The sequence below is a fragment of the Silurus aristotelis genome (genome assembly GCF_946808225.1).
Source record: "Silurus aristotelis genome assembly, chromosome: 5".
Lineage (NCBI taxonomy): Eukaryota > Metazoa > Chordata > Actinopteri > Siluriformes > Siluridae > Silurus > Silurus aristotelis.
Genome location: NC_139578.1, coordinates 7656959 through 7675312, shown reverse-complemented (window position 1 = coordinate 7675312; position 18354 = coordinate 7656959). Strand labels below are relative to the sequence as shown.

The 18354-nt window shown below is 39.6% G+C and overlaps 4 protein-coding genes across 13 annotated transcripts in view; 2 read left to right on the top strand and 2 right to left on the bottom strand.

Annotated features, from left to right (window-relative positions):
* Positions 1 to 2862: 2862 nt before the first annotated feature.
* Positions 2863 to 4867, top strand: ccr9a (chemokine (C-C motif) receptor 9a). Its single transcript, XM_083541818.1, has 3 exons — positions 2863 to 2967; positions 3138 to 3222; positions 3357 to 4867. The coding sequence occupies exons 2-3, from the start codon at positions 3172 to 3174 to the stop codon at positions 4416 to 4418; spliced, it is 1113 nt and encodes a 370-aa protein (XP_083397944.1). The 5' UTR covers positions 2863 to 2967; positions 3138 to 3171; the 3' UTR covers positions 4419 to 4867.
* Positions 4868 to 5413: 546 nt separating this feature from the next.
* On the top strand, positions 5414 to 16435 carry LOC310726351 (uncharacterized protein). 5 transcript variants are annotated; one of them, XM_083541850.1, is made up of 5 exons: positions 5414 to 6294; positions 12807 to 13063; positions 13431 to 13511; positions 13605 to 13681; positions 14185 to 16435. In XM_083541850.1, the coding sequence occupies exon 5, from the start codon at positions 14216 to 14218 to the stop codon at positions 15116 to 15118; it is 903 nt and encodes a 300-aa protein (XP_083397976.1). In that variant the 5' UTR covers positions 5414 to 6294; positions 12807 to 13063; positions 13431 to 13511; positions 13605 to 13681; positions 14185 to 14215; the 3' UTR covers positions 15119 to 16435. The 5 variants fall into 5 exon arrangements, with proteins under 5 accessions (XP_083397976.1, XP_083397978.1, XP_083397979.1 ...); XM_083541852.1 differs by having other exon boundaries at positions 13947 to 16435; XM_083541853.1 differs by having other exon boundaries at positions 13431 to 13513; positions 13609 to 13681; positions 13947 to 16435.
* LOC310726367 (myosin regulatory light chain 2, smooth muscle minor isoform) lies at positions 6296 to 10392 on the bottom strand. 2 transcript variants are annotated; one of them, XM_083541887.1, is made up of 5 exons: positions 10296 to 10392; positions 9623 to 9843; positions 8352 to 8513; positions 7271 to 7448; positions 6296 to 7187 (listed from the first exon to the last, which is right to left on the bottom strand). In XM_083541887.1, exons 2-4 carry the CDS (start codon positions 9804 to 9806, stop codon positions 7276 to 7278), a joined length of 519 nt encoding a protein of 172 aa, XP_083398013.1. In that variant the 5' UTR covers positions 9807 to 9843; positions 10296 to 10392; the 3' UTR covers positions 6296 to 7187; positions 7271 to 7275. The 2 variants fall into 2 exon arrangements, with proteins under 2 accessions (XP_083398013.1, XP_083398012.1); XM_083541886.1 differs by having other exon boundaries at positions 6296 to 7448.
* The window catches only part of prpf4ba (pre-mRNA processing factor 4Ba), an 11909-nt gene continuing 8794 nt past the window's right edge, over positions 15240 to 18354 (bottom strand). Inside the window, exons 15-17 of one of the 5 annotated variants that reach the window (XR_014533675.1) lie at positions 16555 to 18291; positions 15896 to 15944; positions 15240 to 15431 (exon numbers count right to left, since the gene is read on the bottom strand). Coding sequence is in view for 1 of the 5 variants with exons in the window: in XM_083541693.1 (XP_083397819.1) it covers positions 18088 to 18291 (204 nt within the window). In the remaining 4 variants the exon portion in view is untranslated. Of the gene's footprint in view, positions 18292 to 18354 lie in introns of all 5 variants that reach the window. The other 4 variants (XR_014533674.1, XR_014533676.1, XR_014533677.1 and 1 more) reach the window with 4 other exon arrangements.

The window sequence follows — 18354 nt, the reverse complement described above, 5'->3', positions numbered from 1 at the left end:
ACAAACACTTGTACAGTACAGTAAAAGTGTGAATCCTGTCAGATCTCTTGCAATCAATATAAATCAAATATACAATCAAATAAATACATTTGTGCTGCTGAAATTCATAGATGCCGTACAGAAGAAATGAAAAAATGTGTGCAGTTCAATCATTGTAATCCAAACCATAGTTTACATCAGGAAATACTGAAACTGTGCAGCTTCATACTGACAACATGACTAAACATTGTGACCATCTTGAACAATGACAAAGGGACTTTTTATTCTGATGGGAATGAGATGATCATTGACACACATATTTGCTTTGGAGAGATGAACTAAGGATTTTGAGAAATGTACAGGCTTTAACAAGAAGTCCAATGTGATGTGCTGTTTGAACAAATTGTAAATTGACAAAGGTCACTAACATGATTGGGTATTACAACAGTATGGCTTTGTAGTAGAGAAGCAGTCCAGACCTTTCACCATTTGAACACAAGTGCTACATCATGAAATGAAACATATGACAAAAAAGACCCAGGACCGTTAAACAGATGAAATCGTGTATCAGACACGAATGGGACAACATTCCTCTCACAAAACTGTGGTCTCCTTATGTCCCGGACATATACATAGTATTGTTATAAAAACAGGGATGCTACACAGTGATAAACATGACCCTCTCCCAAGTTTTTTGAGATGCGGAACAGCCATCAAATTCAAAATAACCATATTTTTTCCTTAAAATTGTAGATTTACTCAGTTTCAACATTTGATATGTTTTGCTTGTTGAATTGTAAATAAAATATGGGGTTTATGAGATTTGCAAATAAAGAGATTCTGTTTTTATCAACATTATACACAGCGCCATGACTTTTTTTGATGTTGGGGTTGTACTTTTGGCAAAAAATGAAAGGTAGAAAGCAGAAAGATTTTGGTGGTTTGCTACAAGAGCCAACATCTGTGGGCAAAACAGAAAGGGCAAAAGGTGAGCGGGTACACGAGCATGTTTGTGTTCTACCCCTAACTTAAGAAGTACCTTTTTAATGCGTATTGCGAAAAACGCACCGCAGGATGTTAGGGAAGAACTGCTGTTTGTGTTAAACCAACTCTTTGTCTTTTACCTTAATATGTGTCCAAAGTTGAAGTTGAATATCTTGCACATACGTACGAGTCATCATAACTGATCAGTTACTACAAAAATGAAGTTTTGTTGTCATGTTGCCTTCACTGATACGCCCTGAGGCCAAGTGGACAAGGGATTTCCAATCATATTTTGGAACCATATTTGCTTCCTATACAACTATACACATGTACATTAAAAAGAGAATTACTGTTTTGCATAGCAGAATAATTTGATTATCTTCAAACAGGAACCGATGCTACATGCTCAGGATATGGCGTATTAAAACAGATGAAACGAGTCTAGACTGCTCAACAGTGAGAAAAACAGGATGTCTTTAATGCAGAGGAGCTAAAGTCTTACATAGGAACTAGGCTCTAACTGACATTAGATTTATATCTGATTTAAAGTCCCAAAAATATGATTTGTGATTTTTACTTGTCAGAAGACAGGAGAACAACTTTCCTCTACTTGGGATTGTCCTTTTGTAAAAGGGAATGTGTTGCTATGGGGCATCACATGCATATGTATGTGACTGACCACAAAGAAAAAAGTAAACAAAAAAAGAGGAAGGTGACGAGACTATTACGTATTTATTATTCTCGCCGGTTCCCTGTAGACTGATAAAAGACGTATAATCAGGGGAAAAAAAAACTAAGTGTCTGAAGATCAAAGGACAGATATCTCTCTCTTGAGCTCATTAAAAAGTTGACCATGTTGACCAAGTGACCATGATGCCAGAGGTTCATACACATGTTACAGGTGTCTTTTAACTTTATTATTAAGTTACGTAAGTGATTTGGATTAAAAACATAGTCAATGAAGGTACTGTTGAGTCAAACAATTTCAAAATTGTCAAAATTATCACCAGGACAACTTTAACGAGCCCAGACCTGTTTTCCTTCTACATATGCTACAAAAACTACGTATGATTTGTTTAAGATATTCCAAAACTATCAGGAATGACTTAGTAATAGTAGGCTTGAAGATGCTTGGCTCAGTAATAAACCATGGCTAATCCACAGATCAAAAAGATTTTGGTACCACAATCTCTCAGGGTAAAAAGTTTCAAGGCCCTTCTCTGTTCTGGCATTGGGGTGGTGAAATTAACTTCCGCTAGATGTCCGGAGTCATCTTCAAGCGACGGGTAAAGACCTTCCTCTTTCTGAAACACTAACACTTTTCAAGTTTCCTTTGTTGAAAAAAAACCCCAAAATAAACTTTATAGAGACTCAAAGCACTTTTGTACGTCGCTCTGGACACGTGCGTCTGCTAAATGCCGCAAGTGTAAATGTAAATTTAATAAACCAGGATTTTATCGAAACAATAATTCTTAGTACGTAAATAATCATTAACCACAGTATATGCCATTATATAAAATCACAGACGCTTCTTTGTCTGGAGGATTGCAGACTGATAGTCAAACACTGTCTGTAGTCACGTTCAGTGTAATACATATAAAATGTTTGAGTTCAGTTTGAGTAACATGCATTTCGGTTGCTTCTACAGTCAGCAGAACACAATCATACATTCTAGTAAATAAAATGTGCATACTGATAATAATACTAATCATTCTAAACTGCTCTAAAAACCACACGTAAATCTATTTACTAAACCTGAATCTTCGTTAACAACATAGTTCTGGGGTTAATCCCTCACTACGTGTAGATTAGTTATTCATTTTAATACAACAGATATGACGAGTTAGACTACACTCTACAGGAAAAGCGTAAAAAAAAAAAAAAAAAAAAGAAGTGCGTCATTGTGGTCACGTCGACACTTTAAAAGCTTCGGCAAAAACAAACCACCGCAGACAACAGAAATCAAGATTGCAGAGCTGCATCCCCGGAACACCTGAAAACCAAGTGAGTACACCTTAAAACGTAACAGGAAAGAAAGATATTGTTATAGAATAAAAAGGTATTAAAAAAATAAAACAGATCCAATCCGATTGCTTGAAATATTGCTTTGAAATATGTTCTTACTCTGGTGTTTGGTGCCTGAACTGATTTCTGTGTACATTTTTATTTTTAAGATTTATGAGAAGTGAATACCTCAGGGAATAGAAAATGATGAACATGACTGACACTCTGTCTGACTTCATGTCGACAATAATTCCGGTATGTAGTATCCGAAAGAAAATAAATCACTGCCTGTTGAAAAACACTAGTGACCTTTCGAGGCATGTCTCTCTTTGTGTTTACTTAAAACTTAAAAAGAATGAATGATGTCATCAATCTCCTTTACTCCACAGGACGATTATGACACTGCGAGCGGCAGTGGTTCTGGTACTGGGGATTATGACTTTGATCAAAGCCCGTGTGATAAGAGCATAGTGCGACGCTTCCGCATGTTCTATGAGCCCCCTTTGTACATGCTCATCGTCATCCTGGGCTTCGCAGGGAACCTGCTGGTGCTCTGGATCTACACAAACTTAAAGAACCGCCTGAGGACCATGACGGATGTGTACCTGCTGAACCTGGCCTTGGCTGACCTGCTCTTCTTGTGCACGCTTCCATTATGGGCGGCGGACGCCATGATGGGTTGGGCATTTGGGACGGCTTTGTGCAAAGGCACATCAGCATTGTATAAGATCAACTTTTTCAGCAGCATGTTTCTGTTGACCTGCATCAGCGTGGACCGGTACATATCGATCGTGCAGAGCACCAAGGCGCAGAACTCCAAGGAGCTGCGTCTCGCCTGGAGCAAAGTGGTGTGCATGTTTGTCTGGCTCCTGTCCATTATATTGTCTATTCCCGAGTTTATCTTCGCCCAACCCAAACCGAACAGTGAAGGCAAACACTTTTGCACCATGGTCTACTTTAACAATGAAAACAACCGGACAAAGATCCTCATCCTGGCTCTGCAGATCTGCATGGGCTTCTGCATTCCACTCTTGATCATGATCTACTGCTACTCTGTCATCATTAAAACCCTGCTCAAGGCCAAGAACTTCGAGAAGCACAAAGCACTGCGCGTCATCCTGGTAGTCGTGGCGGTGTTCATCCTCTCGCAGCTGCCTTACAACAGCATGCTGGTGTTGGAGGCATCACAGGCGGCGAACACCACCATCACGGACTGCAACGAGGCCAAGAGCTTTGACATCATCAACCAAATCATGAAGAGTTTAGCGTACATGCACAGCTGCCTCAACCCGTTCCTGTATGCCTTCGTCGGGGTGCGCTTCCGAAAAGACGTGAAAAAGCTGTTCAAAAAGTGGGGCTGCACCAAGACGTCCAAATCTGGGAAATTTGGTGGTCCAACTCGCTCTTCTGTCATGTCTGATTCCGACAGCACCATGGCTTTCTCACTGTAACCTCAGCCTTGGGACAGTGTTAGTGCATGAGTTCAGGAATGAGTTCTCAAAAAGTTCTGTGAATCATGATTGAAGGACAGATTTCTTCTGAGAAGGTGGGCATAGAAGTTGCCTTAGGTGAAAGTAGCATCCCTTCTCCATGTGCCAGATGAGGAGGCCAGTGAAAAGAACAGTGTATGTGTATTAGCTTTGGAATAAGGCAAAACTACACAGATTGTACAAAATGAGCACGCTATTTACTCCATATTTTGTATTAAAGAAGGCCGTGCTCTCATTCCTTCGAAGCTATGTAAATAACATTATAAGTGACCATATTTTTTTTGTTAACGTATTTCTGTATGCATTTTCTGTTCATTGATACAGTATTACATGAAAATGTAGGTGTACTTCATAACTGAGCCTTTTTTATTCTTTTGTTGAAAAGTAAATGAAATTTTAGTACAAACGAATCTGTTCAGTTTGTTCTTTTGGACACAAACACGTGAGCATGCTACATGCCACAGAAACCGACGATGGAAAAACAAACGTGGTTCACTTTTTTTTAGAAGGAGAAGTTACATGCCTTTAGTAACGCTTATTTGTTTACATTGTTGTAGTGTTTCGTGCAAAACTCGGTACACACTGTGGTTAAAAACCCGTTGTGAACATGACGCACATTTGACTTGCAGGAGACACTGCGGCGTTGCGGGCGCATCGATTCTCATCTCACAGTTCAAACTGAACTCATTCGAATTTGACTCAGACCAACTTTTTCTCCTCTCATTTGAATGTTTATTTCGGTAGACAAAAAAAAATGTTTTGAGAACAATTAAGACCACACCTTCCTCATTTTGGTTTTGTTTAAAACTCCACTTTTAAAATGACTCCGAACGTGAGAAATCTCAAAACAGCAACCTTTAGAAATATATATATATATATTATAAACATAAAAAAAAAAAAAAAAAAAACATAAAAAAAAAAAAAAAAAACAGGTCAATAGAATCAATCCTTGAACAATTCACACCGCAGCTGGTGGTGCAATGCTGTGGGAAATGTTTTTTGGGGGCACACTGACCAATCGTCATACATCTGTGTGTATGAGGCCGTATGCAACCTTTTCAGGAGCTCAACTGACCTGCATTAAACTTCCAGCATGATTATGGTGTAATCGCAGACCAATAGAGTCAATTAGATCTCATTTGGTGACACCTATTCTTAAAAATAAATTAATAAATAAATAAAAATAAGAAGAAAATCCTACCCAATATTAGCACAGTCCCTTATAAAGTGGTCGATAAGTGTGTTTATAATATTATCAAATCTACATTTGTGTTTGCGCAATGTGCTCAAATAGGTGATGTATTAAAATATAAACAGATAGAAAACCATCAATTTGACCACAAGCTACGATACACATCGTTAAAAGTTAAAACACGAACCGTGTAATGGTGCCTGTAGTACACGTTCCTATACTCGTAGTCTATCTATGAGCTTTTATTTGCTTCACACGTGGATTGGTTTTTCATGAATATGTTTGTAACCTATGTACAAAAGTACAAATTGTTCTACTCAGAGGGTAGAGGGTAGTCGATACCACAGACTGAGATTGGATCAAAAACCACACACAAACACACACACACACACACACAGACTCACTCACACATGAGAATCAACCGTGTTCGCACGACAGGAAGTGGCAGTGGTTCGAGGGGACAAGTTGAATGACACGCACACAAGAAAAGCGACTGTTCGTTTCTCACCGCTTGTGCACAGTGCAGTACTTAAGTTTCCCAGCGATATGAGAAAAAGTACAGAACGAGATACTAACGGCTCAGTTGAGACCAAATGTCACACGCTCTCCGTTTCCAAGCAGCACAATCTAAACACACTACAAGAGGTGAAGTAATGTCATTTTATTTGTACATACGTTAAATGCACAATATTATACACGTTATCTAAGCAGTAGATCCTAAGATAACCAGAGTCTATGAAATGTGATTTATTCTTCCTGGTGAACTTGGGAAGAGCAGGTCTAGGTAATATCGTTTCTAAGATTTTTCGATGAATGCCACCTAGGTATGCCACAAGCGCACTAGACATTAAAACGTTCTCTCTGAGCAGATAGGCTGCAGGACTGAACCAATGGTAAGCCTGAGATGAATCACAGATTGATAAGCAGCTCATAAAGTGAATTATGCTTTCGTTCTTATAATCTGGGAACTCACAATCGCAACATTGATCCACTCCTACACTCGACGGTGCCTAATTTCAGTTACGCATTTGGTACATAGAATTTGCAGCGTACGAATATTGCTTTACTCTGCACCACGAAGTAAAAAGGCCCTTTTTTATACAATCTCCTAGCATGTATGGTAGGTACACAAAGGAAGCTGCCTCTTCCGTGTGGTTACAATTCATTGGCTGTAAGCACCCTTAGTAAGTCTTCACGTTAATATTTCAGCACGATGTTAAGAAATACAAAGGCTGGTTTTTATAACACTTTGTGTCATACTCAAAAAACTAAATAGCGTCGGAACAAAAAACGCATTAAATAATTAGTGCGTAAATAATGAAATACGGCAATGGTATTATCCTACTTCGGACTTCCTCACTTTTACTTCTAAACCCTGTAACACTGCTGCAGCTTTGTTTTACTCCTGAGTACTCCACTGTTTACTTCTATGCACTTACAAACATATACGTATATTGAGACAATATACGACGAGGTTTCTCAAACCTGCCGTGTAGTGCTATGTGCCTTCCTTCTAAAGCAGACATGTGCGAATCGTCCTACAAAATAATTAAATAAATAAATGTGCGGTATTATGAGCAGTGAGATCTGAACGGGTCTTCAGCCAAAAAAAAAAAAAAACCCTTCCTAATCGTCTTTGTCCTTGGCGCCGTGCTTCAAGATGCGCGTGAATGCGACGTAATTGAAGTTGCCCTTCTTGTCGATAGGAGCTTCTCGGAAGAGCTCGTCCACCTCTTCGTCTGTGAATCGGTCGCCCATGGTGGTCAGGAGATCCCTGAGGTATTCTTCTTGGATAAAACCTACCAAAAAAGTGTGTGGAAAATATGAAACAATGTGTACAGAGGCTGCAGAAAGATTCACCCCACCTTAAACTTTATTCTTTTTAGTTACAAACTATTTTTGGTGTTCGTATTCATCCTTCGCTTTTGAGTTTAATTTGAATAATACTTCGAACAGCACTGCCACAAAGCACCTTTAAAGAACTTCTGAATATAGATATAAAAAAAAGAGGGAAAATCTAAAAAGGACAGAAACGAGGGAAAGAAACCCGAGACAACGTTAGAAAAATATCTATAGATGTGCATCATCAGTATATGTATAGTACGAATTGCCTAATAGAGATTAACTTATATTAATTAATATTATATATATTTCTGACCATGCTCCTGAGGTACCAGAGAAAAGTGTTCCACTCATGGGTTCTTCCTCATGCCAGGGAGTTTTTCCTCTCCATAGTCGGCACTGGCCTTTATTAGGGACAAACTTACACTTATAAGGAACAAACTTGTACATTATTTTACTACTTTATCTCCAACGCTGTTTTAAGAAGATGCCAATTGTGAAAAGTGCTTTACAAATATAAATGAATGAGAATTTCTGTAACACTGCTTTGGGACTATGTACATTGGCGAATAAAATGAAAATCAAACTGAATTGAATAAATGTCCTGGGATGAGCACATTCCCTTTCCAAAATAAGTTTAGAATCAAATCCAAGGGGGTGAATACTTATGCAAGGCATGCACCTGGTGAAACTATCAACCCGTCTTCCAATGTAATCTCGGATCACTTGCTGCTCTTCTGCAGTCGTACCACACGGCGCAAAAGATCCGCACATTACTGTGTCACAAACCCAATATTACTGATTTATTACTATCGAATTCCCTGGTACAAAGAAATTAGTATCGTTTTAAAGATTTCAACCTGTTCCTTCCTCGTCGAAGCAAGCGAAAGCGTTTCTGATGACGTCCTCGGGGTCTGTGCCGTTCAGCTTCTCTCCGAACATCGTGAGGAACATGGTAAAGTTGATGGGACCTGGGGCTTCGTTCATCATGGCCTCGAGGTATTCGTCTGTGGGGTTCTTTCCTAACAAAAAAAATAAAAAGCTTTTAATCATCAGGAGAAGTTTTGCTAGTTCCCATCATCGCAAATTGTGCGTTTCTGTTATCCTGAGCTCAACGGTGTCTATTATCAGTTAATTTCACTTAAAAAAATGCTAATACATAAGGCTTTAACTACTTCCATCCCAACCCACCATACAGCTGGGCTTATGTATGCTTCCTGGTCCAGTATCAGGTCTATAGTTGTACTGCAGGCTTGGGTTACAGTGGTCCCAAGGTACAAAAGGTTGTAGACACCTGATCGCTAGATTCGTTTGTGGTTTTTGAACATGTTAGTCCCCATTTGCTGTTATAATATCCTCCACTCTTCTAGGAAGATGTTCCACTAGATTTCGAAGTACGCTTGTTGAGATATGTGCTCATTCAGCCACAAGGGTGTTAGTAAAGTCACAAGATGTGAAGTGAGCAGGCCTGAGGTACGGTTAGCGTTCCAATTCATCCCAAAGGTGTTCAACAGGGTTAAGGAAAGCGCGCTAGAGCACGATCAAGATCTTCCAATTTAAACCAAGCAATTCATTGCATGAATATGCTGGGCTAAAATGCAGTAGCCAACTGGTTTTTCTAAATATGCTTCATTTATGATAAAAAATATGCAATAATACAATATCTTGAAGTATGAAATACACGTCCTTGTAGCTATTCTCTAGTAATGTGTAATAATAGTTGAGAACTTTCCAGAAGACCTTCCTTTCCTTTTTTTTTGTCAGGGTTGCAATAGATTCAGATCTTGGGAAAATTGGGTTGTGAGGTGGCTTACATACACGTCAGGGCAGTAAGAAAAGAATTGGAGATGACATTTTTCCAAGGTGGGAGGAAAGCCGGAGAACCCGCACAGGCACATGGAGAACATGTAAAACTTTACACAGACAGTAAGCTGAGCTCAGGATCAAAAGCTTTGGAGCTTTAAGGCATCGATTCCACCAAATCATCAAGATTTAGGAAGACTGCATGGTTCAATCTGAATTGTATTATACAATAAGGATATTTTGGTATATTTGGTTTTGGATTGAGCAAAATCGCATCCTGAGCGATTACAGCTCCTCAACGTATGAATAATATCACAATGGTTGTCACCTAATGAAGCCAGCATGTCATGCAGGTCCTCTTTGTCTATGAAGCCGTCCCGGTTCTGGTCGATCATGTTGAAGGCCTCCTTAAACTCTTGGATCTGTGATTGGTCAAACATGGCGAACACGTTGGAGGTGGCCCTCTGAGGACGCTTCTTACTGGTTTTCACCTTGGCCCTTTTGCTGGACATTTTGGCAGGTTTGTCTTTTAACACAAAGTAGAGAAGCCTAAAAACAAGCATGAGGGGAATAGGGGAGAGAGTGTCAGTAATGATAACACTGGCAGAAGAGAGACAGAAAGAGAGGCCATTGATCATAACAAATAATGCATGAGGTGGCATTTATTACACTTCCATTATCTTGGATGTGGTTAACTGGTTAACAGTGTAACCAAGCAAGCTCGCATTCCTGCATTCTTAGCTACTATTAAGTGTTCATATAAACTACTAAAAGCTAAAAACAACCTTTATTTCAATGCATAGTGTCAAATTAGGTCATTGAAACCGCCATTACTATGTACAAAAACAAACGCCCCCTGTTCCCCAGCTCATCTCTGCGCACTTATTACACTGCACATATCAAGCTATGCAGGATTAAACATTATCATGTTCAAGCCAAACTAGCGCAATAATTTTGAATAGTGTAACAGACGAGCAAATATATTAACCAAGAAAACTTACCTAACCCAGATATAAAAGCAACCAGCCAGGCCGACAAGTCTCTGTTGAAAGTCATCCCCCCCCTCTAAGACACCAAAATGAAAACGTCCGCGCCATGCAAACATGACTGGAGCATTCCATTTTTTATATTAGAGGGGGTTGGGGGTTTCTATATTTATTTAATTTTCTAAATCGCACTTAATCTAAAATTGGCAATGCAAATTAGAATAATATATTTATTTTGGTATAAACGAAGTAATAGTGCTTAAATGTGCTGTAGGAATAATTATGATGGTTTGGTCATATTTAAGAATAATCAATCTGACAGTGGTCTGGAGAAATTCAGGAAAATGAATAAAAACAAAGTAATAAGTTTATTGAAAAACAAAACTATATATATATACTGTATAGTGAAGATGCTTTCAAAAATCTAAGTGATACTTTTTTTTCTACTAGTTAACAAAATGGACAGTAAATTAATAGAAGAGAAATCCAAATCAAATCAATATTGGGTGTGTCCCTTTGCCTGTAAAACTGCATTAATTCTTCTAGGTACACTTGCACTTCTAAGTACAGTTTTAGAAGGAACTCTAACGAAGCAGGTAGGTTGTTCCAAACATCATAGAGAACTAACTACAGATCTTCTGTAGGCTGCCTCAACTCTTCTGTCTTTTCATATAATCCCAAACAGACTAAATTATGTTGATATCAAGGCTCTTTGGGGGCCAAAACTAATACTTCCAGGACTCCTTGTTCTTCTCTAAACTGAAGATAGTTCCTAATGTCATTGGCTGTATGTTTGGGGTCATTATCCTGCAGCAAAATAGATTGTAGGCCAATCAGATGCTTCTGTGATTTTATTGCAAGATGGATGAGTATCTGTCTGCATTTCTCTGCATTGAGAACACCATTAATCCTGACCAAATCTACAACTTCATGTGCAGAAATACAGCACCAAACTTGCAAGAAACCTCCACCACACTTCACTGTTGCCTGCAGACCCTTATTCTTGTACCCTCTCTCCAGTCCTTCGGCCAACAACTTGTTTATTGCTACAGCCAAATATTTAAGATTGTGACCCATCAAAGTCCAGGGCACATGCTGACATTTTTTCTGTACCCAGTTCCTATGGTTTCCTCCATAATTGAGTCTCTTATTTCCATGTCAGAGGTATGTTTTTTTTTCTATGAAGATCACTTCTATCCAAACTTCTGTCAGTAAATAGGTGTACTTGGGTCCCACTAGTTTTTGTCAGTTCTTTGTTGATGGCACTACAGGACATATTCCGGTGTCAAATGGAAGTAAGCTTGATGTGTCTTTCCTCTGCTGCATTAAGGTTTCTTGACTGTCCACTTCGTCTACGGTCCTCAGCATTGCTCGTTTCTCTGTGCTTTTTTAAAATAGCTTGAACAGCACATCTTGAAACGCCATCCTGATTTGATATCTTTGCCTGGGAGAGACCTTGCTTGTGTCTGTGTCTTCCACAAACTCACTGTAGTAACAGCATAGTTTGCTACAACCTTTTAACACTTTTTTTGAAAGCCCTTTTTTTTTTAATCAGTCTTACTTTACAGCATTTTTAACACAACTGCCAGGTTGGTGACCAAAAACCTGATGGCTCCAGCTCCAGCAACAGGGTTTCTTTAGGGAGAGAGGTAAACTTTCCAGAAGAACAACCATCTCTGCAGCACTCCACCAATCAGGCCTGGTAGTGTGGCTGGATGGAAGCCACCCCTTAGTAAAAGGCACATAACAATCCGTCTGAAGTTTGCCAAAAGGCACCTGGAGTGCTTTCAGACCATGAGAAACAAAGATTGAACTCTTTGGCCTGAAATCCAAGTGTCTGGAGGAAACCAAGCACCTGGTCAATACCATCTCTACAGCCTGGTGCTATGGGGATGTTTTTCAGCAGCAGGATCTGGAAGACTAGTCAGGATTAAGGGAAAGACGAATGCAGCAATGTAGAGAGAGCTCCTTCATGAAAACCTGCTCCAGGACCTTAGACTGGGGTGACAGTACATCTTCCAAAAGGACAATGACCCTAAGCACACAGCCAAGAAAATAAAGGAGTGACTACAGGACAACTGAATGTTGGAATGTCCTCGCGTGGCCCAGCCAGAAGCCCAGACTTAAAATTAATATATATATTTTATTTATTAATTAATTTTTTTACCAGTATTTCAGACATGACTAGTGATATGTTACTAACCCCTCTATAGGACCTATAACACAAGAGGCCATGTTTGTAGGTTACATGAGAAAAAGAAAATAGAAAGAAGAGAAAAGGATGGCCAGGTTTGTATTGTCTTGTGTTTGTCGATTAGTTGCTCTTAAGAAGTTCAGTAGCCTTCCCGTGGGCTCACCACCTGCAGGAGTGACCGTAAGGGACGGTGCTGTGAGGGTTGAGCAGCAGTCGAAGGCGGGGGCCTGCTTAGACTGCTGCCCCCGCGACCCGAATTACGGATAAGCGGGAGAAAATGAATGAAGAAGTTCAGTAGTTTCAGTAAAAATCCCCCCTCTCAAATTTCCTAGAAAGCGATTCAGCAAGGAAGGTAGGCGGGGTTGACTGGACAACATCAAAGGGAGTGAGCGGGGCATGTTCATCTATTATGTTACGATCGCTCCACCCACTTCCCCCCAACTAATGACGTAAGAAACCATTCATCAACTTGCTGTCCAGCTGCTCAGGAGAGTCTGGCTGATAGAGTAAAGTGCTATCTTTCCTCAGCTTTCAATTCATGAGCACCGCAACAGGACCCTGATGCCCACCATTCCAGTACCATTTCAAGGTGGGGAATATTTTTTTTTTCTTTTAATGCAACATATATTTTCATTTTATTTAATTGCTTTAAATGTCTCAGAACCATTGTATCATTATTGTGAATGACTGACAAATTCATACAATTTCAATGCATTGCATACAATCCTTTAGATGTGTGTAAATACTCAATTTGCCAGTTTGATGTACACAATGCCTTAAAATATAAAGATCTTGTATTTGCTGTATACCTGCACACATTATATACAAATGCAGTATATATATTATACACAAATGCATATTCAAATGCATTACTTCACAGCAGCCATGTATAGTAGTGAATTCAAATAGTAATCCATGCACATGTGCTAATGAACTGTTCTATTTCATCCTCACAGGATTTCTTACTTACCTGCATAAACTGGCAAATTGAGTATTTACACACATCTAAAGGATTGAGGGCATCAAATATATAAAAAGTGTGAATTTCTATTTCAGAGCCTGGTTGACATTCTTTTTCATTTGGTTTGAACTCTCAAATTTACCAATGCATCTAATCCCCATTTTTACAGAAAGTGTCATCAGCCAGGAGTGTCAACTGGGTGCATGAGACAACCATCTGCTGCGACTAGCCAGAGTCCGCCAAAGTGTAAGTAGATCCAGAGGTCTCTTTTCACCAACCAGAGACACTCCCTGCCTGATGACAGGCATCTTTATTATGGGTTCATCTGCAGTGTGTTCTAAAAGATTAGGTTCATTTGCACCTAGGAAGGTGCAGTGGTGGACGCCAATTTAACTTCCATTTGTCCAACCTACAAAGAGAGTCAAATTTTCGTCTTATTTATTTTATCTAACCTATCTTCTCTAAATGTAATGAGTATTAAATTAATAAACTACACTCTTGCTCCTGACAGGGCTTGGCATTGGGGCCTATGGGTATCAACAAAATCCTTCCTTAACCTGTAGTTGAACTGCATCATCCTGCAACATTAGATCCCTTGCTTTCTGCACTACCTGGATCTGATGTCAAGCCTGATATGAGTTCCTGTCTGTTTAGGAGAAGCAGCGTGATGACAGAGCTAGTTTTTATTTTTTTTTCTGGCTCGTGGAGGAGTTTTCAATTAATTATTGCTCATGTATCATCTCCTACAGTCTAAGACATCATCACAAAAACGAGATAAGGATGCTGAGGCACAGCTGGAAGAAGTTTGGTCTGCAAGCTCCTGTCAGCAGTATGAGGAACGACCACACACCCTCATACAGCCAGAAAAAGAGCAAGATTGTAAAAAAAAAGGCAGCTCAAAGAGAAAATGAGGAAACAAAGGGCTCACACTGTTCTAAAGGTGGACTTTCTGCGGCGAAAGAAAGAGACGGACACTTGTCATCCAACACATCAGGCTCATCAGAGTGCCACACTGACAGCGACTTTTCAGATCAAGGGCAGGAAATGCCAAGGTGGGCAGCAGGTTTGGAACTAGATTTAAAACCAGAGCCTCTTGATGACAAAACAGACCATCATTTTACAGAAACAGCATTTTACCCAGATGTTCTTCCTGCTTCGCTCAAAGTACTGGACTGCACTCAGGGTCAGTCCTCTGAGACAGAGCAAAGTGCTTTTTTAACTGATCCTTGCCTTGCTCCTGTAATGGCACGGCTGATGGAGTTAGAGAGGCTTCAAGCTGCTACGGTGCAGAAAGAGCGAGCGAAACGAGGACGATCCAGACCGGCTACTGCTAACACACGAAACGGCAATCGTTTTAAAAAAAGTGACCGTCCAGTGATTTCACAGGAAGCAGAGTGCAACTCTGTTACGTGTAGTTTTACCAAACTTGTGGTTTGTCCAAACGCTTCATGCAGATACTGTACTTGCACTTTAACAAAATCAGGCCCAGGGAGCAAGAGCAAGTTTGCACATCCCACCCCGTCTAAAAGGCGGGACAGTATGTCAGGCAAATGCAAAAAGGCTGACACGATGTGTGTGAAGCCCCCACAGAAACCCACAGTGACAAACAGGACCATGAGTCCAAAGACACTGACACGATCAACTTCTGCCACAAAAGCAACAGTTCCTAATAGGAAAACTTAAGTCATATTTGTCTTTTTTTACACTGCAGTTTTAATTATATCAGTAAACAAGTATTCATGTTTCTAGTTAAATGTGTTTGTTGCCTAAAAAAGGAACAAATATAAAAAACACAGCACAAAAGTATTATTAATTATTTTATTGTTAGTTCAAATAATACACAATGCATCTGTTGAATAAAAATGTATATGAACAGTTCATTAGAAATCTCCTCGTCTGTGAATTAGCGATGAGGCGATCAGCTTCTTAAAAAAACGTGATGGGCGACTACTCGGGTTATCCGGTGATCAGAACAGGAAGGAAAAGTCGACTTACCCTAAAATAGAGACAAAATCAGGTTAGTGTTGGAGGTCATGCGCAAAGACACGGCTCAGTGAAAAAAGAAGGGCATTACCTTTCAGTTGTTCAATTTGGCTATACCACAAATGCATTAGTGATTCACTAAAGAACTTCCTATAGAAGTAATACAGCTGTATTAAAACTATGCAAGACTGTGCAGGTGGAATGGACTGGCGTTTTGAGGGTTCAGATTTTACGGTGCCTTTATGATAACCAACAGCCTGCACAGCTCTCTATAACCAGCATTAGTTATTTCTTTGTGCCAGCCAAGTATTTTTGAGATTTTGCTACATAAATATGAATAATTAAATCGGGTTGTTTGTGATGGCTGACTTAAAATGAGATTCATTAAAAGCAAATGACAGCTCATGTGTGTGATTGAACTAGTTTAAAAAAAAAAAAACAACAACAAAAAAATAAATCACTCTCTAAAGCAAAAACCTTTGGTCAGGTGCGAGGCTCTGTAAGAGTCTTCTCTAATGGACAGCACCTAGAATACAGAGAACAAATAAACCAGTATCTTCTTTTTCCCCCAGTTTGATAACAGTCATTTCACCAATACCATTTCCGAAGTGATGGATAAAGCATCAGTCTGTTTACTTGTTTAACGGTGAAATGTATTATAGCTGTGTTTATGATGACACAATAAGCATTGCTATAAACTATAGTGAAATCCTTATGATTTATGTAATAACATTAGTTGAAATCTCTGGGTTTTCATGAGCATCTGGCACAGACCATCAATAGAACATCGTTCAAGAAATCTGTGAGATGTGTCGTATCATCGGCTGCCTTGAATATTTACCATTAAATACCCATTCGAGTTGACAAACATGTTTTTTTGTTGATATCACTATCGTTTATATGAAAATTCAGGTTGTTTAAAACTTCATGTATGAACAATAAAATATGCTTTACTTAATATGAACAAGCTACAACATTCATGTTCCAAAGCATTCACACTAAATAAAGAAAAGAAAAGTGTAAAACGGGCTGTAGGTGTCGTGTTAAACTCGAACTCGTGTGCAAAGAAATTTCAACACCCTCCATTTCAGTAAGTCTGGTTATTTCTGACTATGCTAAGTTGGAGCTACACATGCCTTTAGGAGTGACCTGGATAAGGGGGTCTCTTGTGGAGGTCTTGTCTCTTTGAGAGCAGAGGCAGGCTGGAGGATGGTGCACAGAGAAGAGCCTCCTTTGGCTGGAGAATATAATCTCTCTCTCCCAGCGACCACAAGAAAACAGTGGGAGAAACATCATAAACAGCAGTTAGTGTCAGTGAAACCATTCTCTATAAAGTTCTTCCGTATTTTAAAACCAGAATTACCTGCCACTGGGAGCACACAAAACAGACCAGAAGGTCTAAGACCATATTTGTCTTAATTTTTCTCCACATCAAACATTTTTTATTTTACAACACACAAATATAAATGTACAATTACGCAAACTAGGGTTTTTTTTCGTAACATGCAGGATGAGGTATGGATAATATACAAGTTGAATGAGCTAGTTCTCTGTCTTAATTAGAACAATAAAGCAATATGGATAAGTAAAGAATCAATTACCGCTCAAAACAAGCAGATTCATAGAGCAGATGTGGAATATCCCTGTATCAAAAGACAACATGATCACGTCAGAACAAAGGAACACGGGCAGAAGGGCACAACAAAAAGCTCATACGGGTGCACAGCATTTTTTTTAGAACACATGCATCCTCAGCTTGAACATTAGGTATGAAAAAGTGTCACAAACATTGCTTTTGAACAATACATTACTGTCAGAGGCAGTACACTGAAGGTGCCTGTTCAAGTCAAAATATTTCAGACTGCCCCTTTTTCCCTTACCCTTAACAGCAACTGTGAGTGCCTTGGAATTCCTTTCCCGGCTTGTTTAAGCAACTTTTTTTTTTTTTTAGGAATTAACTTTGGCTCTGTGGAAGGATGATAGGTTTAGACCAATCTTCGTCTCTACATGCAAAAGATGCCACAAATTGAGCATACTCCTATTCTTAAAATTGACATTTTAGCCAAAATGTACAACAGCTGTACCGTATACTGGCAATTTTGGCCGGCCGAGCTTACCTTCAGTGTACTTAAAGCGGAACACAACCTGCCTTTACAGAGGAGGCTTTCCCTGCAGACAGGCTCTGGTAGGGCTCAAGAGCTCCGATTTCAGCAGAAGCACACCTACACCAGTGGGCGCTGTCGCTCTAGCACCTGAGGGAGATGCGGATATAGACTGCATTTATCCTGATCTCATATCATCACGTACAGTGTTAGGGGAGGCTCAGACAGATGGAACACCAGCACACATACAGATACAGTGATTTTTTTTGCTGCTTTGGACAGTATCAATTATAGCATTTAAAAACAAATTAACCTAGTGTTTGAGAGAGACACCCCTAATTAAATTCGGCGGATGCTGGCACATCTTTAACAAAGTATCAAGTATTTAAAGCTGAAAGAAATATAACGTGTGCTCAAAAACGCATAAAATCCCAGTTTAACTTTACTTAGAGATTAAAATGTCTCTTCATCTATTCAGTCATGGCTGCAGATACAAAACCATCCCTTTGTCGGCAGACTTTTTCTAGGACTTGGTGCTGTTTATCCTCAGAAGTGTGGGTAGGATGTTCACATCCTCTCCTGGATGTAGGGGTGCTGAAGGGCCTGGTTGATGCTGATCCTCTTGGCTGGGTCGAGCACCAGAATCTGATCCATTAGGTCTTTGAGCTGAATCACCTTCTTCCGCTGGTCCTCTGGTAACCTCTGACGACCAACCATGTCGTTCAGTAGGTCCTTAGTGGGGTTGATGCTGCTCATTACTGTCACTTTCTCCTGGAATGCAGAATAAAACAGACAAAAAAAAAGAAAGAGACATGAAAGAAAGTTAGTAGAAAT

What these genes read in the sequence shown, in the direction of transcription:
- ccr9a (XM_083541818.1), top strand. Translation starts at nt 3,172, where the DNA reads ATGATGAACATGACTGACACTCTGTCTGACTTCATGTCGACAATAATT. An exon ending in TCATGTCGACAATAATTCCG is followed by an intron (nt 3,223 to 3,356) that starts GTATGTAGTATC and finishes TTTACTCCACAG; the next exon opens with GACGATTATGACACTGCGAG.
- LOC310726367 (XM_083541886.1), bottom strand. Translation starts at nt 9,806, where the DNA reads ATGTCCAGCAAAAGGGCCAAGGTGAAAACCAGTAAGAAGCGTCCTCAG. An exon ending in TGACATGCTGGCTTCATTAG is followed by an intron (nt 8,514 to 9,622) that starts GTGACAACCATT and finishes TTTTTTTGTTAG; the next exon opens with GAAAGAACCCCACAGACGAA. An exon ending in CTTCGACGAGGAAGGAACAG is followed by an intron (nt 7,449 to 8,351) that starts GTTGAAATCTTT and finishes CTTTTTTGGTAG; the next exon opens with GTTTTATCCAAGAAGAATAC.
- LOC310726351 (XM_083541850.1), top strand. Translation starts at nt 14,216, where the DNA reads ATGCTGAGGCACAGCTGGAAGAAGTTTGGTCTGCAAGCTCCTGTCAGC.